General features: G+C 41.2%; 1 protein-coding gene across 2 annotated transcripts in view; it reads left to right on the top strand.

Annotated features, from left to right (window-relative positions):
* The window catches only part of LOC100152536 (ATP binding cassette subfamily C member 4 (PEL blood group)), a 223,180-nt gene that overhangs the window by 183,917 nt on the left and 12,378 nt on the right, over window positions 1-26,885 (top strand). For both annotated transcript variants that reach the window (XM_084982092.1, XM_021065786.2), the window contains 4 exons: window positions 1,395-1,550; window positions 10,555-10,644; window positions 14,320-14,492; window positions 16,290-16,395. In XM_084982092.1, the coding sequence (XP_084838218.1) occupies window positions 1,395-1,550; window positions 10,555-10,644; window positions 14,320-14,492; window positions 16,290-16,395 (525 nt within the window). The remainder of the gene's footprint in view (window positions 1-1,394; window positions 1,551-10,554; window positions 10,645-14,319; window positions 14,493-16,289; window positions 16,396-26,885) is intronic.

Below are 26,885 nucleotides of genomic sequence, written 5' to 3'. Positions count from 1 at the left end.
CTTTGATCTTCTTGTTAATGCAGTTAATGTCTCCGTGCTTTGGTTTTAATAATTAGACTGACAATTGACATATATCGTTCCAAGCGGCCAGTATAAGTATTAATTGGTTTGTAAAATACCTTTTGATCTGCACGGATGAAAGCTTCCACATAAACAGCAAATGTTGTTTGTGTTATTGTTGTTGATCTCATTATGTGTGTTTTGTCCACCTCCTACTGTCTTTTAAGACACTGAGACCCACATTTTATAATTTAAAAATGTCTCCTTTCAAAACAGATATTTAAGATGTTTAATATTTGGAAGTGATTTAGTTTCTCTACCAAAGGATAATTTCTTTAAAATGATAGTACTTTGGGAAACTAAATAGTTGTTTGTGTAGAATCCTTCTTTTTTTTTTTTTTTTGTCTTTTGTCTTTTGTCTTTTTAGGGCTGCACCTGCGGCATATGGAGGTTCCCAGGGTAGGGGTCTAATTGGAGCTGTTGCTGTCAGCCTACACCACAGCCACAGCAAGCCAGATCCAAGCCGTGTCGGCGACCTATACCACAGCTCACAGCAGCATTGGATCCTTAACCTACTGAGCGAGACCAGGGATTGAACCTGCAACCTCATGATTCCTAGTCAGATTCATTTCCACCGCACCACAGTGGAAACTCCTAAAATATTTCTTATTTGAATTGTTGACACCTCTGCAAAAGTGTTCATATAATTTTCAAGTTTCAGGAAACCGAGACAATAGGAATAAAGCTAATTTTAAAACCTGACTTCTTATGGACCACTTAGACAACGGGTGGCCTTCCACTGCTAGTAGATTGATTCTGTTACTTATTTATTTATGTCTTTTTTTAGGGCCACACCTGTGGCATATGGACGTTCCAAGGCTAGGGGTCAAATCAGAGCTGCAGCCGCTGGCCTACACCATAGCCACAGCAATGCCAGATCCTTAACCCACTGAGGGAGGCCAGGGATCAAACCTGTGTCCTCATGGATGCTAGTCAGATTTGCTTCCTCTGAGCCATGACGGGAACTCCTGATTCTGTTATTTTGAACTCTTCTTGGGACCAGGGGGTCTCAACCACGGAGCATTTGTCAATGTCTGACATTTTTGGTTGCTACAGTTTGGGGGGTGTTTCTGGCATCTAGTAGGTAAATTCCAAAGATACTGCTAAACATCCCACAGGTTATGAGACTGGCCCCTATACCTCTCTTAGAATGAATTATGTGGCACAAGATGTCAACAGTGCCACCGTTTAGAAACTTATATGCTATACTCAGTATAGAATTCATATGCTCAATATAGAATTCATCTTCTACTAGGATTCATCTTCTACAACCAGGGTATCTCTCCATTTTTTGCAGATTCTTAATTGTTAATCCCTCCTGGATCTGTTTGCAGGTTGGCATTGTGGGAAGAACAGGAGCTGGAAAAAGTTCCCTTATCTCTGCACTTTTTAGATTGTCAGAACCTGAAGGTAAAATCTGGATTGATAAGATCTTGACAACTGAAATTGGACTTCATGATTTAAGGAAGAAAATGTCAATCATACCTCAGGTATGCGCGTGTTCTTTTTATAAGCCACCTAAGTTTAATCGCTTATGATTTGCTGGTTTAAAATTGAATGAAATAGTTGATCCTTCCCCCTCCGCAGTAGAGCATATTTTTAGTAGACATTTATTCATTCATTCATTCATTTATTTAGGTATAGTTGATTCACAACGTTAGGTTAGTTTCTGGTGTATGGCAAAGTAATTCAGTAATATGTGTATATATGTGTATTCTGTTTCCGCAGATATTTTCATTAGATGCTAAGTTTTGTTTGTTCATTCTTTTGTGTGTGTGAGAGAGTGTTTGAATAACTTATCCAGATAGATTTCTAGACGCAACTTCCCCAGATGCCACAGTTTTATTCATTGATAACCACATTATTCTGAAAATTCTGAGAAATAGCTTAAGTAGCACTTGATAGGTTTTTATGTTGAAACACAGATTGTAACAGTCTTTTTTTTTTTTTTTTTTTGTAGAGCTGCACCTGTGACCCATAGAAGTTCCCAAGTTAGGAGTCAAATCGCAGCTGCAGCTGCCGGCCTACACCACAGCCAAGGCAATGCAGGATCCGAGCCACTTCTTTGACCTACACCACAATTAATGGCAATGCCGGATCCTTAACCACTGAGTAGAGTCAGAGATCAAGCCCACATCCTCAGGGATGCTAGTTGGGTTCATTACTGCTGAGCCAAAATGGGAACTTCTGGATTGTAATAGTCTTAATGGCATTTTGCTATAAGAAACGTACCTTTTCAAAGATGATTATCTCCCAGGTGGGCTTTCTGTGCACCTGTGGGGGTTTGAGAATTAGAGAGTGTGTGGGTGCTTTGGGGAGACATTGAGAATTCAGCTATTCATCAGCGAGTAGAACCAGGGAGGCCGTAGAGAAGAGTGAGGAGGAGCACGGGACTCGGATCCCATCTCTGTGCTCCTCAGGCTTCTCCCCCTCACAGGGCAGCTCGCAGTACCACCCCCTGGAGCTGTTGTGAGGACTAAACAGGTCAGTGCGTGTGGAGAGCTTCCTGCAGACCCCATGCCTGGTTGCTGTGACGGTGGAGCCTTGACGTGACCCTCTCTTCCTGGGCTCTGGTTCTGTTTTCTTTTCTTCTGCTTCTTAAAAGAAGTATGACCTTCAGGGAGTGTTTTGGAGATTGGATCATATGCCCAAGAGAAGCTCCTGTCCTTCCTTGTGGTTCTTCTAAGTCAACATAATTCAGAGAATATTTATTGAGCAGTTACTCTACTCCAGTCATATAACCAAGGGCAACGTAGACCCTGTGCCCAAAGCTTCCATCCTGCCCTCTGCTTTGACTTGCTGATTTTTAAAAAAAAATTTGCGTGTTTTTTTAAATACTCTATAATCATCTGGCCATCAAGGAAAGCTGAGAAAAATACATATCATCTTGAAATGAGAAACAGAATTTCATTCTTTGACATGTAGCTGTCCACTTTTCCCAGCACCAAGAGCTTTATGAAGAGCAAAAAGGCTCAGGCAGACATGCTTCCTGGAGTGCAGGTACAGTGAGCTCTGAAATGCCTGTTTAGTAGGAAGCATGTAGAATGTGGCACCAAAGGAAGGAGAACATGGACATGTGTCCTGTGACAGTACAGCTAACTGCCACCCACCCCTGACCTCTGAAATACTTGGAAGTAGTAGAAGTACTTTGGAAATCAAGGTATTTCTTTTATGTCATAATAAGATGCCACCCCTAGAATGTCTACTATGAAATGCCAAAAATGGAGTGTCATTGAGTGTCATTGAGGTGGTGGGAATGTCAAATGGCCCAGCCACTGTGAGAAACAAGATGGAGGTTCCTCATATATTCACAAGGGAGTATTACTCAGCTTTATCTTATGTTTGTTGAAGTTTTATTGAAGTTTATTTGATTTACAGTATTGTGACACTCTCTGCTCTACAACAAGATGATTCGGTTATACATGTGCACACCTCCATTCTTCTCCAGATTCATTTCCCATATAGGTTATTAGAATATTGGGTAGGGTTCTCTGTGCTGTACGCCAGACCCCCCTTGGCCAGCGGGGAAACCAGTGGAGATTTCTCATGAAGAGTGTATGTGACATATACACAACGGAGTCATTATGCAGCTTTAAAAAGGAAAGAGGTTCTGACCCAGGAGGAGGTTCTAATGCAGGGAGGAACCTTGATCACATTCTAAGTGAAATAATCTCATCACAAACGGCAAGATTATTTCCTATATGATTCTACTTATACAAAGTCTAGAGTTGCTGGATTCGTGGAGGCAGCAAGTAGAAAGGTCCTTACCAGGACCTACTAGGAGTGGAGAGTGGGAAATTGTTGTTTAATGGGTACAGAGTTTCCTTGTTTTGTTAGATGAAAGTTGTTCTGTGGCTCTACAGGGGAGATGAGTACAATTTAGTAGCACTGAACTGTGCCCTTAAAAATGGCTACAGTGGAAGTTCCTGCTGTGGCACAGTGGGTTAAGGATCCACTTGTTGCTGGGTTGCTGCAAAGGTGCAATTTTGACCCCCAGCCTGGTGCAGCAGGTTAAGGATCCAGCATTGCCACAGTTGTGGTGTAGGTTGCAACTGAGGCTTGGATGTAATTCATGGCCCGGAAACTTCCATATGGTGGAGATGCAGCCCCCTCCCCGCCCCCCAAAAAAGTGAAAGTGGTATTTTATGTGTATTTGACTGCAATTAAGAAAGAATTTTTTTATGGCATCCCTTTCAAGAAAAATGAAAAGAAATTTTCAGCAAGTTCAATGGCTGTATTTGCAAATTCCTTCTGACTCTTAGATTTGTGACTTCATGTCTAATGAAGAGAATAAATGAGTTTAGCTGCCTCAGTTTGAAGTTAAGATTGTGCTCATCTCTGAAATGGGCCAAATGAGATTAGTTAGCAGAAATAATGGGCATGCCTCTAAAGTGCTTTCAAGTCCTTGGATGAAAGGATTAAGAAACGTGCCCCGCATTAGGTTTAATGCTTCTTAATAAGAAAAGGTTGTATGCTGTGTACATAAAAGCACTCTATAAATAAAGAAATAACGTTAGATGATTCTTGGCTCTGCCACTAATGTTTTGGAAGCACATCTGAGCAAAGACTGAACATACCTTGACATCACTAGGCTTTGGTTCTGTTCCATCAGTTTCCACCCTACTTTAGAGCAGGCTCTTCGACACACACACTCTGCAGGCTTACAAAACAGTGCTAAGCTTTGTATCCATGTAGATAAGGATCACCAACCATTGTAAACACAGAACCTTTATTTTTTTCACTGTATATACCTTTGTCTCCAAGGTGCAATGCTGCTTGATTAAAGAGGGAATGTGGAGGGACCCTGCAATGTGTGAAGGTCCCAGGAGATCATGCAGGAGGCAGCCAGGGAGCGAATGCTTCAGACCCACGTTTTTATTCAGGCTCTGCCTCATTTGACTGTGGGGCTTGCAAGCTTCAGAGGCCTGTCCTTAAACCAGGTCCTGCTGCACAGATTTGTTATGAAGCTATAACTGGGCGAGAAAATGATGGTGGCCCATGCCTTGTTTTTGTGCTCCTTGGTTTTGTATTTACTATCCTTAAGGATGGAGACACTGGCCTTCAGGTATTATTTCTACTTAAGCAAGAAGGGTCACGCGTTCTGGAACAACTCTGCTCTTGAATTTCTGTTTGTGTTTGTGATCCTTGGTGATATTCTTTACATTTATTGCTTATAACATAAACCACATTGATAATATAATTTTAATGAGCATAAGCAAAAGGAAAAAAAAAGAAAGCGCAATAGGAATTTTTAGAGAAAACCATCACGGAGCAATCTACCCGATGTCTCCCACTTAATCCTCACATGTCTCATGTTATCTGACCGACAAAAACTCAGGCACTGGGTTTAACCCACTTACCAAGGGACAAGACTCACATTTAATTCAGGGAAATGCCCAACTCCAGCACCTGAGGAGCTCAGCACTCTGCCGGGGACTTCACACACTGCTGACTGCAGTTCACGGTGGAACTGTTGGTAGGGAGATTTCATGTCTGTTCCCACCTGCCCCCCACCCCCCGACCCCTGGCCCCCGCCACAGACCTGCATACGCAACAGGAACAAAAACTTGAGGAAACACTATCAATCTCTGCTCTGCACTCTGATATTTTCTACTGTATCCATTCTATTCTAGTTCCTATCGAAGACAGCATGATGGTCACAACGTTTATTTCATGATCTATTGGCTGCTCCTGCAGTTTGACAAACATGGTCCCTCCCTGTCCCCCTGTTGGGCAGGTCTGGGTCCATGTGAACCTCATGCCAGGAGCGTTTTGGTTGTTCCAGGTTCTCGCAGCAGCCCTGCGGTGTTAGTCCCATCTTCCAGTGAGAGAACTGAGGCTCGGGGAAATTAGTGACTTACCCTGAGTCTACTAGCTAATGAGCAGTAGAACTGGAACTCTCTGACTGTATATATATATGTATGTAAAATAAGTTTTTTGAAATAAATTGTTGTCATTAGATATTTTATCCATTTTTCCTGTACCAGCCTACTCAAAAAAGATTCTCAAAAACATAGCAAAAGTGAGTAAATACAGAGTGAACCTAGAAGATATTTCACCTACTGCTATGACCCTCATCTGAATGACAGTATCTATTTAGTCACGGGTTTGTTCACTTTTAGGTCTTGGGCGGATAAGTGTCAGGGAAAGATAGTCAAACTCTTAGCCCTCCCCAGCCGAGAGCCCTTTCTCTTTAAAATGTCTAGCTGGCTGGGGAGGTCGAGAAAGTGTGTTGGTTGAATATGTCTACATGCAGAAAGCTTAAATCCCTCTTCCTCCAGGTAGGAAGCAGTGTGGCCCGTGTCCGAACACCCTGAGGGAGGAACCCTAGGAAGCTGAGAGCAGACTCTGCAGAGGGGGCCCAGTGCTGGTTTTTTTCAGTTGTCTGCTTAGGTGGGCGGGGCCCACATCAACCTCCCTGACTCCCTGCTCCCTGTGATGCGGGGAGCTTCCGGGGTGCTCTCTCCCACCCTGGCTCGTCCCTGGCACTGCTGACCCTACCACGAGCAGGACAGAACTGCAGGAGATGTGATGGCAGCACGGATCTGTGTAGGAACCAGAGGCAGGAGAGCATCAATATAAACAGTTAGTGCTGGAGTGCCGGTGGGAACTTTCAAAAACAAATGCTGTAGTCTTAAGAAAGGATTCCTCCACTGGTGTTCACAATTTCAGGAAGGAGCAGAATATGAAAGCACTTGCTAAATACTTTCCTTCAGCAACAGGTGGCTGAAATGGATGCATCCTTTGTGCTCAGGATCTGAAGTAGATGAGTATGCTCCCCAGAAAGAACAGCAGTTGAAATTATATTCTATGAGTAGCTTGCTTATCTGAAAAAAATCTGGAAAATGGATTTCAAAACTTCTTTGAATGATTCTCCACTCCAAAAGCTCCTTCTCCTGTTGACACAAAGAAAGTGTTTTCAATTGGAGAGGGATTTCATGCAAATTTAGGATTCATGATTGCAGCTCAAGGGCAGGCACAGATCAAGAGCCATCATCTTTGTCATGATTAAACATTCTTTTTTCTTCATTTTTAAGGTTTTAAAAAAGTGTATTCAAAGCAAAAGCTAGGGATTTTTTTTATCGTATTAAAGTATAGTTAATTTGCAATGTTATATTAATTTCTGCTGTACAGAAATTAATATCACAGGATATTGACTATGGTCCCCTTTGCTGTCCAGTAGGACCTTGTTGTTGGTCTCTTCCAAATCACTATATACTTTTGTGGATAAGTTTGATTAGCTTTGCTTTTATCTCTAAGAAAACATTGGTACAATTTCTGTCAGAAAAGCTCCGTGTTTCTGACACAGCTCACTCTGCTCTGTTGCTATTTCCATTCTCTGACTTTTCTTCAGTAAGTCGAAGACGGTGAAGGACGCAGAGCTGTCTCTTTAAGACTTTTCTCTGATTACCTGGTCGCCTTTCCCTTTTTTTCCTGCTTGGGTACAAAACTCAAAGAGAGAAGAGGTGGATATGCTGTACTAGTAAAGAAATACAACTGGATTCTAGCCTAATGCAGTCGGCCCTTTGTTTCTGACACTGAAATCTTCATTAAATCCCACGGAACTGCTCCCTGGAGCCCATGCAAGAAGACTTTACAGGACTTAAATTCTTCGTCCTTTGTTGGCCAACAATGCTCTTTTCTTCTCAATATGGATGATTATCGGTTCATTCAGAGGCTACAGGATTTTAAAAAAAACCAAAAACTCCACCAAGACTTAACATGACATCAGGTGATTCTCTTATTCTTGAAACAGGGAGATGACCCACCCCTGCATAAAGTCCTCAGACTGGAAATGAGACCGGAGCTCTTAGGACTTAGGGAACAGCAGCAGTAGTTGCTCTTGATGCACTTTCGTAGGGGCGGCTTCCTGTTTTTGGGCTGAAATGATCAGAGTAAAGTTAAGTGTGTGCTGTATCTGTCTCGTTTGTAACCACTTGTACAGGTTTTGTCCTGGTCCTGGGTAGTTTTACGTGTCAAAAGGTGAGTGGGTAGGGTTTCTTTTTAAGATAATGAGGGTCTTGTCTTCCATCAGCACAGACACAAGGGCCAGTAAGACTGCAGTTCTCAGTCCTGCAGCTGCGTGGAGGGATTATCCACTTACTACACTAAATGCTCTGATTCCGAGTGGCCGTGTGAGGGTCACGTGCATCATAGAAACTTGTGTTAGGTTAGTAACAAAGTCGAAAATGACTGCTGAATGTGGCAGAGGACTAAATTTTCAAAAAAGTATCACCCTTAAACTCTGATCAAAAACAGGTTGGAAAGGAATGCTTCATGGAGCAAGATCATGTATTTTCTCACTGTATGGTGCCAGATCACGCCCATTAAATGAGGTTTAATTGTGTACCTTCAGAAAAAATATATACTTAGGCTAATAATTTTGGTACATATTTACATGAAGTTTGTATGGCCTACCACAATCTCTACATCGAAGCGTTCTTCCTGCAAACATTTCTTATGACACATATTTATAAAGTTAGTTTATTAGCTTCATTGTTGGGAGGTGGGTACTTTAAATAATAATATCTATCAGAAATGATAACTAAGTTGACCCTTATCTGCCCCTGCAGTATGTGTCTGCTATGAGCACTTTTATTACCTTTTGAAGATAATATAATGGTTTCTTATTTGGCAAGTGGACGAGCGTATGATGAGTAGAAACCAAAATGAACAGCAGGTGTAAACACACTGACATATTAAAACAGACATTGTTCACAAGTTGCCTGCTGGATTTAAAGACAAATGTAGCTTCAGTAGGTTAATGTTTCAATCAATCATTCTTTTTGTTCAACAAGTTTCTATTGACATTTTACTCATGTTGAAATACATATTTGGAATGTCATAATGGAGAAATACTCTTATTTATGGCACAACTTTATTCTATCTAGTACTGCTAGATTTTATTCCATCTAATACTGCTAATATATATAACTGCCAACGATGTCTTTTTATATTAGTGGTATTGACTCAAATGGGCACCCTTTTCCAAAAGAAAATGTAAATGATCTACCTAAGACTCTACAAGATTTCTCTCTTAAAACTCAGAAAGAGGCATTTATTTTCAGAGTCATTTACGTATGGCTCCTACTGAAGCAGATGACTAGGAGGAACTGTTTAAAGTAAAATAATTTCATTATGCTGCACATCTCGATGAGTTCCAGATTGTCCTGTTCCTACAGTTAATGATGAGGTTCTGTGAGGCATGTTCTCCTGATGCACAGGTGAGATGATGTGGAGATGAGCTGAGGCAGGATCAGAGGTGAACACAGGTGCCACAGTCCCCAGTAGCTGACATTCTCTTTGCACGTGTGGAGAGACTCCCCATCCCAGATGACTGAGAAAATTTTAACCTGAAGTGCAGATGTAAATATGTTTAACAGTTCTTCCTTGAGGGACAGACCTCAACTAATCATGCTCTTGGCGTTTTCCCTATGACACCAGGATTGTCAGTTGACTTATGTAGCTCTTGATGTAACATTCCTCAAATAATGATCCTCATTTTTTTTTTTTTCCTTAACTATGTAAGCCGATATTACAAGAAAGGTATTTTTTTAAAAATCAAACCTTCCTTGGAGTTCCTGTCGTGGCACAGTGGTCAACGAATCCGACTAAGAACCATGAGGTTGCGGGTTCGATCCCTGGCCTTGCTCAGTGGGTTAAGGATCCAGTGTTGCCGTGAGCTGTGGTGTAGATCGAAGACGCAGCTCGGATCCCGCATTGCTGTGGCTCTGGCGTGGGCTGGTGGCTACAGCTCCGATTAGACCCCTAGCCTGGGAACCTCCCATATGCCGCGGGAGCGGCCCAAGAAATGGCAAAAAGACAAAAAAAAAAAAAATCAAATGTTCCTTTCTCATCTTCAGTTTCTTCTCAAGACGACACATTTCTGCACATTCTTCTGTTGTCATTCAATGCTTTAAATCATACATATTTTTTTTTAATTTATTTATTTAATTTTAGTCTTCTGTGTTTTCAGCCCCTCCCCCCCGCATATGGAGGTTTCCAGGCTAGGGGTCTAATCAGAGCTCTGTAGCCACGGGCCTACGCCACAGCCACAGCAATGCTGGATCCCAGCCGCGTCTTCGACCTACACCACAGCTCACGGCAATGCCGGTGCCTTAACCCGCTGAGCGAGGCCAGGGATCAAACCTTCAACCTCATGGTTCCTAGTCAGATTTGTTAACTACTGCACCACAACGGGAACTCCCTTAAATCTTATTTTTGAGCATACTTTATAAAATGGAACATTAATAACGATACTATTTTGTAAACAGTTGTTTACATGGCATAGTGAATTTGGTGCTTTGTATTTTGGAGCCTGCTTTGTATAGTGAAAAATTAATTTAGAGATGCTGTTTTTTAAACAAGCATTTGTAGCTTTATTAATGATTATAGTGAGTTTTGCTTTTTTTGTATTTTAATTCCATTCTGAAAGCATTTGAATTAAATGAAAAGAGGCTACAGTAATAACATTTCTGATTTTGTCATTTTTAGGAACCTGTCTTATTCACTGGAACAATGAGGAAAAATCTGGATCCCTTTAATGAACATACAGATGAGGAACTGTGGGATGCCTTAAAAGAGGTAATTTATAAAATGTAATTAACTTGTTAACATCAATATATATGTAGGTACATTTGTAGCATCTCAGGTAATTACGGGAAGCTTATCAGATAGTTTAACTGACTTTGTTTACCTCCTAGGAGAACATTCATGATGTGGTACATTTAAAATGTGTATATTGGAGTTCCCATCTTGGTGCATCGGAAAATAATCTGACTAGGAACCGTGAGGTTATGGGTTCGACCCCTGGCCTTGCTCAATGGGTTAAGGATCTGGCATTGTCGTGAGCTGTGGTGTAGGTCACAGACGCGGTTCAGATCCTGCGTTGCTGTGACTGTGGTGTAGGCTGGCAGCTGTAGCTCCAATATGACCGCTGGCCTGGGAACCTCCATGTGTCTCTGGTGTGGCCCTAAAAAGCAAAAAAAAAAAAAAAAAAAAAAAGTGTATATTGATGATGGTGAAAACCAACAGTATAAATGCCTTATATTTCCATTTTAGCTCTTTCTCTAGAACCCAAAGCAACTGGATATATTATCTTACTTGTCCTTAGCACAGCACTTAACTAGAATTATAATTATGAGTTCAAATTCTACTAGTGACCTTGTGAATTAATTACCCTAATTACCCTGCAATATGCATTTAATCCTCTGCTCTTAGGGAACATCTACTCAGTATATACACTAGATTTTCATTATTAAAAGAGGATAAATGAGATCATACTAGTAAACTGCTGTCAAATTTCATAAGGAAGTGTTTATAAAGGTAAATTATATAGTTGGAATGTGATAATAATTTTTTATTGGCAGTCCTGTCAGTTTAATGCTGCAGGGTGAATGTGGGTAACAGAATCCTGGAGCTTTTGCTCAGTTTTTATGTGGATAGGTTCATTGCTAGAGGATTTTCTATTATTGTGTGTTATTTCCCTTTGGGCCTCTTCCTCACCCTTAAATGAAAAGGATTTTGACTGTTCAGGTACTGATGGTTTGTATATTTTAATGCTAATTATTTTTTGTATCTGCCCTAGTTCTACAAATTGATTCTAAGCTACTGATGGTAGAAACTTTATGTAGACTTCAAACTATAGCCGGACTTTCATTCCTTATAGGACCTAGCTCAGTCTTTTGCTTTTAAAAAGTAATCACTTAATGGGAATTCCAATTGTGGCTCAGTAGCTTAAGAACCCAACGAGTATCTGTGAGGATGCGGGTTTGATCCCTGGCCTCATTCAGTGGGTTAAGGATCCAGCGTTGCTGTGAGCTGTGGTGTAGGTCACAGATGCAGCTCTGATCTGGTGTTGCTGTGGCAGCTGCAACTCTGATTTGACCCCTAGCCTTGGAACTTCCATATGCTGCAGGTGTAGCCCTAAAAAAAAAAAGTAAGCATTTAAGAGTGCTCCATGCTGTCTCTGCTATGGCTTGTGTTGCTGCTGTGGTGTTTGTTGGATCCTTGGCCAGGGAACTTCTGCATGCTGTGGGTGCAGCCAAAGAAAAAACCAGAGACTTAACTAAATGTTTGTTTGAGCCCTTCATTTCAAAGTAATGTGACTTATTTAAAAATAAAAATTGACTGTTTTCTCCTCAAATCCCAGTGACCAAATTGCTCACATTATCGTTGTTTTGAATTGGTGTGTTTTGTCATTTAGTGTCACCCTTCCAGAAATAGCTCTGAAATCTGTAATTTATGGATGAGCTTTGACTGGGAGCAAGCAGATTTGAAGGCTTGCCGATTTCCTGTTAGTAGTTCTGGTTCCTGAAAGCACATCAGGTCTGAGTCTTTACATACCCGCCCTGCGTTCCAGCAGCTGGGGTGATGTTATTTTCCTAAACTAGGCCAATTGCTTCACCTTCTCCAACCTGAAAGGCGGTGCACCTTTGATTTTATTTAAGTTCGTCAGTCTTTCTGGAGTGAAATTCTAGAAAAGAAGAGATGGGGAATGCAGTTCATCATCAAAGTGTCCAAAAATGTAGGATGATCCGCTGCTGTTGAACTCACAGAGCTAATGGTGAACTTGGGACCCATCTCAAAAAAAACAAAAAACAAAAAGAAAACTGGAGGTACCGGTAAACGGTTTTATTCCCAGGTAGTCAGATTTTACAACACCTTATTCAATGGACAGTGCGGAAATGTTGCTTGGGAGGCAAATGCTGTTAGTAACTGTCCTAGGGCTTGGCCCTCGCTTATAGTTATTTCATCTGCAGGAGCCAAAGTTAAAGTGTGATAGCCTCTGAATTCTAAATATGTGAATGAAGGTCATGGAATTAGTAGATGATACTAAGTTCTCCCTTTATTTAAAGTACATTTGGGAAGTTCCTGTCGTGGCGCAGTGGTTAACAAATCCGACTAGGAACCATGAGGTTGCGGGTTCGGTCCCTGCCCTTGCTCAGTGGGTTAAGGATCCGGCGTTGCCGTGAGCTGTGGCATAGGTTGCAGACACAGCTTGGATGGCTTGGATCCTGCGTTGCTGTGGCTCTGGCGTAGGCCGGTGACTACAGCTCTGATTTGACCCCTAGCCTGGGAATCTCCATATGCCAAGTGGGAGCCGCCCTAGAAAAGGCAAAAAGACAAAAAATAAAATAAAATAAAATGAAGTACGTTTGGAAGTTTCTATCAAAAGAAATAGACTTGTGTTTATTTCACAAAGTGAAATGTGTGGTTTCTGTGTATGCTTCTGGAATTCTCCTTGTTACCTTAGCCATGTCTCTTAGAGTGAGAAAGACCATCACTGTGTTTCTCTAGAAATTGCTTCTTCATCACCCCTGTGTATTTTTCAAAGAAAGATTTGGAACTTAATTTTTAGACCATGCTGCCAAGATTATGTCTTTAGAGAAGCATACTTTCCATATTTTTTTTTTAAACAAAAATTTCCCTTTGGTATACCAACTCTTATCCTCAGCGTTGAGAACCTTGACTCAGCTACAAAGATCTTTTAATTTTTCTGTTTAGACCACCTTGGCAGAGATACCTTCAGGTTTTGAGAGACTTCCTTACCTAGTTCCTAGGTGAGGTTTCTGAATGTCATATGTTGGATGGGGAAACTGAGATGATTTCTTTTCATCAACTTTATTGAGGTATAATTTACAGAATCAGAAAACTCCACCCTTGCAAGTATGATTCAGTGACTCTGATAAATTGGTAGTTATGGAATCCCTATAGCAACACAGCTTTGGAAGAAATTTCCTCCTTTCTATTTACAGTTAACCCTTCAGCCCCTAGGCAGCTGCCGTCCAGCTTTTTGTCTGGGTAAATTCCTGCAGTTACATTTTGAAAATGAAGAAGGGACCTTTAAAAGTTTTCTGTATTTTATCTTGAAAGTAATTTTTTTCTCACTGTATATTTCTTAATGAAATTGGCATGGCATGAAGAGATATTGCCTACTGATGACAACAGTGAAGAGTCTTGAGGAGTTCTCTCCTGGCTCAGCAGGTTACGTCTCCAGCACCGTCACAGCTGTGGCACAGGTTCGATCCCTGGCCTGGGGACTTCCATGTGCCACCAGTGCATTCAAGAAAAAAAAGAAAAGAGTCTTGTGTTGTGCTCTTAAGTCAGAATCTTTCTGTTCTGACTTAAGTCGAGCAGCTTTCTCAGTGAATATTCACTGAAAGGCGCTCTCCCCATCCCCTGGCTCTGTGTGTAGGAAGCATAAGAAATCCTGAAGACCTCTGAGCTCTAACGTCATTCTTCTTTCTGTATCCACAGGTACAGCTTAAAGAAGCCGTCGAAGATCTTCCTGGTAAAATGGACACTGAATTAGCAGAATCAGGATCGAACTTTAGTGTTGGCCAGAGACAGCTGGTGTGCCTCGCCAGGGCTATTCTCAGGAAAAATCGGATACTGATTATTGACGAAGCCACAGCAAATGTGGATCCAAGGTATGGAGCTGAGGTCCATGACACATGAAACCAGATAGGAAATATGTGATGTGGGAAACATTTAACAAAGCTGAGAAATATTTCTAAATGCTCTTTTTACCTGAAAGTTAGCTCTTTTTTTTTTCATTTTTTTAAAGTTTTATGGAAGTCGATTTACAGTGGTTGATTTACAACGTTGTGATACCTGCTGCTGTACAACAGAGTGATTCAGGTGTACAGATACACACACCCCTTCTTTTCCAGATTCTCTGAAAGATAATCTCTTGATAGTATTAACTCCAAAAACAAAGGAGGAATCCAAGACATGTTATAGATATTAATGATGTTATTCAGCCTCTTCTGAGAGCTATATTCCTCAGTTAACTCCTTATACTTTCAAACAGTTTTAAGGGAAGACTTTCTTACGTTAATTTATGAAAAATAGGAAATTTCTAAGGAAACACTTTTTTTTTCCAGCTGTGCCTGCGGCGTGTGGAAATTCCCGGGCCAGGGATTAAACCCTCACCACGCCTATAACCAGAGCCAAGGCAATGACAGTGCCAGCTCTTTAACCCAACTCCTCTAAGGAAACATTTTATACTCAGTTTTTCAAGAACAAGATTATGTTTTAAAGTACGTTTTCATTGTTAATTTTTTTTTTATTTTACTTTTATTTATTTATTTATTTATTTTTGTCATGTTAGGACCATGGCATGTAAGGGCTGCATATGGAAGTTCCCAGGCTAGGGGTCAAATTGGAGATGCAACTGCCAGTCTACACCACAGGCACAGGAACACGGGATCTGAGCTGTGTCTGCGACCTACACCACAGCTCACAGCAGTGCTGAATCCCTGACCCACTGAGTGAGGCCAGTCATCGAACCCACATCCTCATGGATACTAGTCTGGTTCATTACAGCTGAGCCACAACGGGAACTCCTCATTGTTAATCTTTTTTAAAGTATAGTTGGTTTACAATGTTGCGCCAATTTCTGCTATATAGCGAAGTGATCCAGGCTTTCATATATGTATATATTCTTTTTTTAAAATATTATTTTCCATCGTGGTCCATCCCAGGAGATTGGATATAGTTCCCTGCGCTACACAGTAGGACCTGATGGTCTATCTATTGTAATAACTAATGTAATAGTTTCTATCTACTAACCCCAAACTACTAGTCCATCCCATTCCCTCTCCCTTCCTCCTTGGCATCCACAAATCTGTTCTTGTTTTGTAGATAGGTTCATTTGTGCAACATTTTAGATTCCATATATAGGTGGTAGCATATGATATTTGTCCTTCTCTACTTCATGTAGGATGATAATCTCTAGTTATATCCATGCTCTGCAAATGGCATTATTTTGTCGTTTTTATGGCTGAGTAGTATTCCATTGTATACATGTACCACATCTTTTTAATCCATTCATCTGTCGATGGACATTTAGCTTGTTTCCATGTCTTGGCTGTTGTGAATAGTGCTGCGAGGAACATAGGGATGCATGTATCTTTTTGAATTTTAGTTTTGTCTGGATATATGCCCTGGAGTGGGATTGCTGGATTATTTGATAGTTCTATATTTAAGTTTCTGAGGAACGTCCATTCTGTCTGCACCAATGAACATTCCCACCAACAGTGTAGGAGTGTTTCCCTTTTTCCCCACGTCCTCTCCAGCATTTATTATTTGTAGACGTATTAATGATGGCCATTCTTAAAGTATTGATTTTCAAGAACATTACAAAAATGTCAATATGATACTTTTCGGCCTTAAGTCTACTTTTTCTGTTTTTACTGAACTAAATTCACCTTGTTTGATTCCAGAACTGATGAGTTAATACAAAAAAAAATCCGTGAGAAATTTGCCCAGTGCACTGTGCTAACCATTGCACACAGGTTGAACACCGTTATTGACAGCGACAAGATAATGGTAAGAACCTCACCTGTGGAATTGCAGTTGTTTTTATTTATGCTCGAATTTTCAATTTATTCTTCCTTCTATAACTTAGTATTATAATTTTCAGTAAGCTAATTTTCCTCTTAATATTTCCTCTCGTTCTTGACCAAAACTCAAATATTTAACTGTACTTTCAGAATGGGCTATGAAATAATATTCTCAGTAATTTCATATCTTCATATTAGAAGTTTATTTGAATTGTCATTTTTTTTAAGGTTGCCAATCATGGAAATATTCCAAATCCAAGGTATGGCATCATATTTCGAGTGGTAGAATACCGTCATTTTTACTGTGTCACAGTTCTTTCAGTATTTTGGAGTTCCCTTAATCAAAGTGTCAGCCTTTCATTTAAACTACCAGCAGGTTGTTTGGTAAGGTTGCAGAATTTCTTAGCTATTAAGACATTCACAAGATGTGCTGTTGAAGACGAACCTATGAGAAGAAAGGGCCTAGTGAGAAAAAGTATTTCAATGGAAAGGATTTATTGTAGGAAATTTGTTACATAGTAATCACAGAGGGATGGAAAAATGAAAGGAAACACTGGGGTAATAATTTTAGGAAGCAGCTACTGTTGTCTTCGACTTAAGCACTCAGAGAGGCCCTAGAGAGTCAGTGCTGAGTCCTCCAAGGAGCAGTCACTGGCGATGTCTGTGAGGGAACATGATGAGCCTGGTTCTCCATGTGCTAATAGAAGATGGGAGCTGGAGTCAGGTCCCACTGCTGCGTATGATGCTACAAGAGTAGCAGAAACCTGGAATTCCCGTCGTGGCTCCAGTGGTTAACGAATCCGACTAGGAACCATGAGGTTGCGGGTTCGATCCCTGGCCTTGCTCAGTGGGTTAAAGATCCGGCATTGCCATGAGCTGTGGTGTAGGTTGCAGACAAGGCTCGGATGCGGTGTTGCTGTGGCTCTGGTGTAGGCCGGCCGCTACAGCTCCGTTTCAGCCCCTAGCCTGGAAACCTCCATGTGCCACGGGAGCAGCCCAAGAAATGGCAAAAAGACCAAAAAAAAATTTTTTTTTTGCAGAAACCTGGTAGACCATCAGCTCTGATTTCTACCTTGAATCCCCCCCAAGTGCCCCTTACTGTCAGAACCTCACAAAGGACCAGGTGGCCAAAGAGCCTCTGACATGTGATTTGCTGAGACTCAGCCTCTGCATCACAGATGAGAGTGTGGAAAGGTAGATCCAGGGCTGAAAGACTATAGGTAAACAGCTAGCGAGTTTCTTACATAATATATCTGGCCCCGAAAGCATGACAGGCTTTAGGCTTTGGTCTTTGGATATATTTAGTATCTTCCCGTTTTGATTGGCTCTTTCTTCCTTTCTCCTCCTTTTCTCTCTCCTTCTTTTTCTCTCTTTGTCTTTTCTCTCTGTTGCTTGCTGCGTTTCAGTAAATATTAGGGTGTGGATTTATAAAATGATGAGGAAATTATGGCACAATGAAAAAAAACCTTTGGCTGCAAGTAAGCCCAAAGGAATGGAAGTTATTTATTGTCACAAGACACCACAATATGCAGTGCTTGTGATTAGTGATAATATAAAAGATAAAGGAAGCCTGCATCATGCATAAGAAGCAACAGAATGAAGTTACCTAGTAATTTTGATGGGTAATAACCACTAATAAACAGTAATACTCAACCTTCCTTATGGCCAGTGGTAATGATACCATTTCTTTTGACATCTTGGGCAAACTGTCATCCACCAAATCTATTATCAGCATCATGTTTCCAACAGTATTTGCTCACTCTGTGTCTCTGTGTCACATTTGGTACTTCTCAGCAATATTGCACATTTTCCACTGTTACTACATTTTTATCACAATCTGTGATCAGTGATCTTTGATATTACTGTGATTGCTTGCCAAAGGCTTGGATGATGGTTAGCGCTTTTTGGTACTAATGGTTTTTTAATTAAGGTATGTGCATTATTTTTTCATATCTAATGGCGTTGCATACTTGATAAGCTACAGTGTGGTGTAAACCGTACTTCTCTCTGTCCTGGGAAACCAGAAAGTTTGTGTGACTCGATTGCGGTATTCGCTTCTTTGTAGTATTCTCAAACTTGGACCCCCAAAACCTCCGATGGATACCTGTACCTATTTCCTTTCCAGAAAGCAAGTTATTATCTGTTCAGAAAGCTTTAAGGACATACAGACAAGCCAATCAGCTGAAAATCCTGAAGCTCCAGAGTGGGGGCAGCCAGCCTGGGGGAGTGTCTGGGGAAGTGACATATGCTCTTGAGGGGCATAACCAAGTGTTGTCACGTAAAGTCGTGTAATTGCAAGTGCTTAAGGTGTAATTATTACATTTTGTTGCACTGGTGAATACTTCTGCACAAAGACGGCTGGATATGGTTTTGTTTACTGTAAGTAAATCAAACAAAAGGCTGGTTGGGAAACAACTGTGAACTAATTAATAGCTTTGTTTATGTGTTGGCTCTCCAAAGGGATTTACCCAGTTTTGGTTCATTAAACGCCATTAATGTGTTAGGCTTAGAATTCTGTTTTACAAAGATGTTCGCTCAATTTTAACTTTATTAAAACCGTAATGTAGTCATAATGACAGCTAATTTAATGACAGCTAATTTAATCTTCCTTACTTGCTCCGTTGTCACAAAACAGTGGAGCAAGACAGACGAATTAGAAATCCTCTTTCTCCTAATACCACTATCTTTACATTGAAGACGGCTTCTTTCTGTAGTTTTTAGGATTAGCTGGTTGCTTGTGACCTGTTTTTTCTTCAGCCAGTAGCTCAGCTTTCCTTCCAGTCCCTGGAGACTCCAGCCTTCATGTCACCCTGCTTGTCCTTCATGGCGTGAGCACAGGAAGCAGATGGAAATCTACAGCTGCTCCAGCAGTACTGCTGCCTGCGCTCAACATTTTCACTGCTTGTAGTTAGAGAATCCTTTGGAAATGAATGATGAGGAACCAAATCCAGGGCCAAGAAACTCAAGATTCCACTTCTTCTGTTCATAAGCAACCTTATGGTTTTCTAATCCTCACCTTTCTTCCTCATCTCCAACCTCCTTTCAGTAGAGTTTTTCCCAGAGACATCAAACGCAGACATTGTTGTCACATACCCACCTGGAAAAGCAGAAACACAGCTCATCTCTAACTAGACTTTTACCTCAATTCCATTTTTCACCTTCATGGAACTTTTCTTTCATATGACAGCTTATGAAATGTTAGAACATTTTTGCAGAGACAGGTCTTTCAAAAACCTGCCAGGAGATTTCATTCAAGTTTTCAGAGGAGTTCTTGTCGTGGCTGAGTGGTTAGCGAACCCGACTAGCATCCATGAGGTTGCGTGGGTTCGATCCCTGGCCTCGCCCATTGGCTTAAGGATCTGGCAATGCCGTGAGCTGTGGTATAGGTTACAGATGCAGCTTAGATCCCACATTGCTGTGGCTGTGGTGTAGGCTGGCGGCTACGGCTCCACTTCGACCCCTAGCCTGGGAACCTCCATATGCCACAGGTGTGGCTCTAAAAGACAAAAAGACAAAAATTTTTTAAAAAGTTTACGGAGAAATAGTAACTGACATGGAGAAAGAAAGCACACTCGGGGAGAGGAAAGACTTTTATGAGGAGGGCAGTTATGTGCAAAAGCAGCAGCCCTCCTCATTCCCCAGCGAGAAGAATGATGTTTTCTCTCAAGACCTAAGAAACGACTTTAGTTCATTCTTGCCATGTTGACCAGTCTACGTGAAATCATAGGCACCCATTTTACCAACGAGGGACCCACTGTCCAAGGTTGGAGAACTGTCCTTGCGTCACGTGGCAGCCAGAGACTGAGGTCTAACTCAAAGGTTTTCCCCTCCCCGCTCTATGCAGCATCTCCCTTTATTGTTTGCCACCGAATTGAATGCTATTCCAAGCATGTCTTTCACATCCGACCCCCACCTCTCGCTGCAGTCACCCCGCTATCACTGATGGCATCCCGCCAATGAAAATGGATCAATATGTTTCACGCTGGGCCCACTGCATTTTTATGTATAGGACAGTCACCTGGAATAGCTGCAGATACACACGCCTGATACATACGTCTTCATTGAGCCTGTGTAACTGACCAACTCATCCAATGTAATGTGGTTTTCCTTAACCTACTAGAGAGTGGCAAGCGATTTGTGGTGGGCATTCCTGGAGAGAGCCTGAGGTGGGGGGATTGTTGTCACACCCACGTGTGTGTGTGGTTTAGTTTATAGTTGAAGTTGGTTTACAGGAAGAGTGGGACACAGGGAGATTATGGGGGCCTTTTAATTACAGGATTAAAGGATGTTAAAATAAAAATTGATAATTAAACCTATTTTCCTGTACATAAAGAGAATTTATCTGTTTGTTCTAAACTATCAGGAATCTTTGATCAAACCGGTAAATGTAAAGGCCACGTGGGTAAAATTCTGTTCTAGGCCTTTTTTCAGTCTGGGCCCCATCGCAGCTCCTGGAGCCCCTGACCTGAGCCTTGGGGCGCTGCCCTCCTGCTCCTTTCAGCTCCCCCTCCCCTCGGACTGCACCTTCTCTTCTCTCTCTTTTCCAGTATTTGACCATCAGTGAGTTTCAAGCCTCCATCCTCAACCCTGGTTTTTCTCTCCCTCATTTTCCTCCCACTCTCCCTCTGGCCCGTGGCCATCAACCTGTGGTCCTCCCCGTCCACATCCCTCGTCCTGGAACCCCTGCATCCCACTGCCTGAGCTGACTCCCAGGCCGGCTGGACTGGTTCCCCCCTTGGTCTCACTCTGTGTTTTTTGTTTTTTTTTTTCCCCTGACACCTATAGCATATGGAAGTTCCCAGGCTAGGGATCAAATCAGAGCTATAGCTGCCGGCCTATACCACAGCCACAGCAACACCAGATCCTTAATCCACTGAGCGAGGCCAGGGATTGAACCCGCGTTCTCATGGATACTGGTTGTTACCGCTGAGCCACAGCAGGAGCTCCTGTGGTCTTAACAAACTACGCCACCGGGTGGTCACCCAGTCATGCCCTGAATTTAGTTTCGGTTGTATTTAACTTTCAGCCAGCATGTATGGTGCGTCTGTTACCGTTGTGTCATGTATCCAGGCCCTGAGATGCAGCAGTAAACAAGGGAAACCCTGCCTTTCAGCGTTAACAGGCTCCTCTCTAGCCCTCTTGGCCCATGTTGTTCCCTGTGTCCGGAAAGACCCCTGTCCATCCACTCCCCCCGTGTCTTCATGTTCACATCTCTCCGTTCTTGAACAGTTCCCTGCCCTCCGTCCTTCTTGAAGCTCACTCACTTGAAGCCGTCACTACTAAACTCCTGGTTCTGCTGCTTTTCTTGTATCTGACGCTTCTCTTCTTTCATTAGAGGCTCCCTGAAGGCAGAGGTCATGACTTAGACCCCTTTGTTCTTCCACAGCACCTAAGATATTGCCATCCGTGCAGTTAAACATGCAATAAATGTTTGCTGGATAAATTCAGAAATTAATGAAAATGTGCTTAATTTTTCCTGAAGTGTGTTTTGGCCATGTGCTCTTCATTCATCCTGAAAGTTAAAGTTGGTTTTCTTTTTCTGTAAGTATATATACCAGGCACATAGTAATTAATTTGAGCCTGAATATAATAAAACTGCAGTAGAAAATAAACTAGGGAAATGTTTATGTTTATAGGCATGTTTTCTTATATTATATATACAATGTTAATATAAGGTATTATACACATGGAAAGGTATCTTGAAAAATTAAACGTTCAAATTCTCATTTCCCTTACTTTCTTCTGATAATAAATTATCTTAACAGTGTGGTTCACTGGCAACTCACATGGAAAAGAAAGAACAGAGGTTCAGACCTGGGTTCCTATCCCACCTCTGCCATCTACTGATTCTGCACCTTGGCCGAATCACTTAAGTGCACCTCAGTCTTCTTCTGTGGCCATTAGCTTCTTGGTAGTCTGTCTTACTCATCTTTGAATCTCCTATTCCTAGAACTATGTTTTGGTAATGGATGGTTGGTTGGAGAGGATGGAAGGAAGGATGGATGGATGGATGGATGGATGGATGGATGGAGTGAAATTATGTACCTTGCATGTGTACTTTATCTTGAGGATTAACAGCAGTAAATGTAAAACATGTGCCACGGTGGATGCTTAACTGATAACTTTTTATTTTCTCTTTCAAATTCAAAGACTACTCTTTTAGTTATGTGGTGATTTTATTGATCTTATTGTACCCAAAGAAGTTGTTATATTACATATACATATACTAGGACCTCCTATCTCTCAAACCTCATAAATTTGTCCATTTGGGGCTGTATCAATAATGCAGTTCATTCTAAGATACTATCTTTTGTTTTAATGCACTTCAAAAGACTGTTAAAACATGTATTCTGTTGATGTTCCCTTTCGAGAGTGCTATCTTAACAGAAGTTAAAATTTACATGCTAATAAATTATCAAGCATTAAAACAAACTCTCACAGTTCTGCCCTCCCCATGAAAAATAATTTGAAAACTCTCCTTATATAATACAGAGCCATCACATTGCTAATACTTAAAAGACTCGAAACAGTTGGATGAAAATGATCTTTCTGCCATGCATGTTGTTAATCCTCTTGGCTTTTTAAGAGCATTAAGTTGTTAGATGTTAGTTCTGAGAGGTACTAGTCTTAGTGCATTCATGTGTTTTAGATAATGTGGTAGAAAATTGCAAGGTTTACTATTCAAATTTGAATAGCCAGGAAGTTGGACAAGGACAAAATATTAGTTATATTGCATTAAAAATATATAAAACCTTTCTTGTCATAGAAGTCATTTCCACCAACTTTGAAGTGGTGATTTTTTTTTTTCACTTTGAAGATGCTTTTAATAACCAGGTTCTCATGTCATGAATCTTTTTTTTTTTTAAATTTTTTTATTTTCCCACTGTACGGCAAGGGGGTCAGGTTATCCTTACATGTATACATTACAATTACATTTTTTTCCCCCACCCTTTGTTCTGTTGCAACATGAGTATCTAGACAAAGTTCTCAATGCTATTCAGCAGGATCTCCTTGTAAATCTATTCTAAGTTGTGTCTGATAAGCCCAAGCTCCTGATCCCTCCCACTCCCTCCCCCTCCCATCAGGCAGCCACAAATCTTTTCTCCAAGTCCATGATTTTCTTTTCTGTGGAGATGTTCATTTGTGCTGGATATTAGATTCCAGTTATAAGTGATATCATATGGTATTTGTCTTTGTCTTTCTGGCTCATTACACTCAGTATGAGATTCTCTAGTTCCATCCATGTTGCTGCAAATGGCATGATGTCATCCTTTTTTATGGCTGAGTAGTATTCCATTGTGTATATATACCACATCTTCCGAATCCAATCATCTGTCGATGGACATTTGGGTTGTTTCCATGTGCTGGCTATTGTGAATAATGCTGCAATGAACATGTGGGTGCTTGTGTCTCTTTTAAGTAGAGTTTTGTCCGGATAGATGCCCAAGATTGGGATTGCAGGGTCATATGGAAGTTCTATGTATAGATTTCTAAGGTATCTCCAAACTGTTCTCCATAGTGGCTGTACCAGTTGACATTCCCACCAGCAGTGCAGGAGGGTTCCCTTTTCTCCACAGCCCCTCCAGCACTTGTTCTTTGTGGATTTATTAATGATGGCCATTCTGACTGGTGTGAGGTGGTATCTCATGGTAGTTTTGATTTACATTTCTCTTATAGTCAGCAATGTTGAGCATTTTTTCATGTGTTTGTTGGCCATCTGTATATCTGCTTTGGAAAAATGTCTATTCAGGTCTTTTGCCCATTTTTCCATTGATTGATTGGCTTCTTTGCTGTTGGGTTGTATAAGTTGTTTATATATTCTAGAGATTAAGCCCTTGTTGGTTGCATCATTTGAAACTATTTTCTCCCATTCTGTAAGTTGTCTTTTTGTTTTCCTTTGCTGTGCAAAAGCTTTTCAGTTTGATGAGGTCCCATGGGTTTATTTTTGCTCTAATTTCTATTGCTTTGGGAGACTGACCTGAGAAAATATTCATGATGTTGATGTCAGAGAGTGTTTTGCCTCTGTTTTCTTCTAGGAGTTTGATGGTGTCCTGTCGTATATTTAAGTCTTTCAGCCATTTGGAGTTTATTTTTGTGCATGGTGTGAGGGTGTGTTCTAGTTTCATTGCTTTGCATGCAGCTGTCCAGGTTTCCCAGCAATGCTTGCTGAATAGACTTTCTTTTTCCCATTTTATGTTCTTGCCTCCCTTGTCAAAGATTAATTGACCATAGGTGTCAGGGTTTATTTCTGGGTTCTCTATTCTGTTCCATTGGTCTGTCTGTCTGTTTTGATACCAGTACCACACTGTTTTGATGACTGTGGCTTTGTAGTATTTCTTGAAGTCTGGGAGAGTTATGCCTCCTGCTTGGTTTTTGTTTCTCAGGATTGCTTTGGCGATTCTGGGTCTTTTGTTGTTCCATATAAATGTTTGGATTGTTTGTTCTAGTTCTGTGAAAAATGTCATGGGTAATTTGATAGGGACTGCATTGAATCTGCAGATTGCTTTGGGTAGGATGGCCATTTTTACAATATTGATTTTTCCAATCCAGGAACATGGAATATCTTTCCATTTCTTTACATCTTCTTTGATTTCTTTGATTAAAGTTTTATAGTTCTCGGCCTATAGGTCCTTTACCTCCTTGGTCAGGTGTATTCCGAGGTATTTGATTTTGTGAGGTACAATTTTAAAAGGTATCATATTTTTGTATTCCTTTTCTAATATTTCATTGCCGGTATACAGAAATGCAACTGATGAAGTGGTGATTTTTTTAAAAGTGCTTTAGCAACAAATTTATTCACTTTGTCTTTGGTGTGAGTGAGACCTATGTTTTAAGATTGTCTTTTTGGGGGAGTTCCCGTCGTGGCGCAGTGGTTAACGAATCCGACTAGGAACCATGAGGTTGCGGGTTCGGTCCCTGCCCTTGCTCAGTGGGTTAACGATCCAGCGTTGCCGTGGGCTGTGGTGTGGGTTGCAGACGCGGCTCGGATCCTGCATTGCTGTGGCTCTGGCGTAGGCCGGTGGCTACAGCTCTGATTCAACCCCTAGCCTGGGAACCTCCATATGCCGCGGGAGCGGCCCAAGAAATAGCAACAACGACAACAACAAAAGACAAAAAGACAAGACCAAAAAAAAAAAAAAAAAGATTGTCTTTTTGGAATAACAAACCTGACTAGTATCCACGAGGACACAGGTTTGATCCCTGGCCCTACTCAGTGCGTTAACGATCCAGCGATTTGGTGTCTGTGGTGTAGGCCGGCAGCTGCAGCTCTATTTAACTCCTAGCCTGGGAACTACCATATGCCACAAGTGCGGCCCTTAAAATAAATAAATAAATAAAATAAAATTATATTTTTTCTTTTTCTTCAACCTCTGGAAAAATTGTTATGCTCCATAATATCATGTTTAAGTGAAATTACACATTCGGAGAATCTAAATTGGCATGCTCAATTATATAACTTTTCAATAATTACATGGGTGTGACAAATTCATTTAATTTTTTTGTTTGTTTGTTTTTTTGTTTTTTTGTTTTGCTTAAAAGGGCCACACCTGAAGCATATGGAGGTTCCCAGGCTAGGGTTCAATTCAGAGCTGCAGCTGCTGGCCTCTACCACAGCCGCAGCAACACAGGGTCCGAGCCTCATCTGCAACCTGCACCTCAGCTCACAGCAACACCAAATACTCAACCTACTGCACAAGGCCAGGGATCGAACCCATTTCTTCATGGATACTAGTTGGGTTCATTACCACTGAGCCACAACAGGAACTCCCAGACTCAGTTATTCTCGAGATAGCTACCCTTAGCAGTGATTCACAGTGGTAAACAAAAGAGTAACAGGAAAATGGCCTTTACGAGGCTTAATAAATGTTTCTGACTAAATACCATGGGATGGAATTCACGGCAGTACCTAAATGCAGAAAAACAACCTGTGTCCTGCTTAGAGTTTCAGCGTATTCTCTTAAGGCGCATTTACTCTAAATATGACCTAAATGAAGAATTAAGTGCCACTTAAGTCAGAGCCGTTTTGCCAGGTAGGTCATTTGGGCCAATTGTTTCAGACTTTCTTCCCTCCAAAGCCATTAACGAAAGCCACGAATAAGTAGAAATGCAGAGTTAAGAGCCCCTTTCTCTCCCTTTCAATTTCCAGTTAGTGGACATATTAATGAGCAATAAAATAGCCAAAAGGCAGGCAGCTGAAGAAACAGAGAAAAGGAAGGAACGATAATTTGTGAAAACAAAGATTCAGATCCTGGGGAATTCAGTTTGGGCTGCCCCCGTGTGCTGTGTGGCTGCGATGACTGGAATTTGGAGCTCAGTTTCTTCATTGCTTCCTTAGTCTCACCCAAAGAGAAAATTGGATTTCTAGAGATGTCTTCCACGCAGAGCCATTCAGCTAAAGCTGCTTATGTAGCAGCTCTTGTTGCCAGCTTTTCAGTCTCAGAATAATAAACTTATAGCTACAGCCACCTTCAGAAG

Source organism: Sus scrofa, chromosome 11, assembly GCF_054392235.1.
Source record: "Sus scrofa isolate SSC_HxYL_T2T_F1_AM1 chromosome 11, Sscrofa_HxYL_maternal_Yorkshire_Landrace_v2.0, whole genome shotgun sequence".
In the NCBI taxonomy this organism is placed as follows: Eukaryota; Metazoa; Chordata; class Mammalia; order Artiodactyla; family Suidae; genus Sus; species Sus scrofa.
The sequence above is the reverse complement of the archived record's forward strand: the minus strand, read 5'-3'. Positions and strand labels throughout refer to the sequence as shown.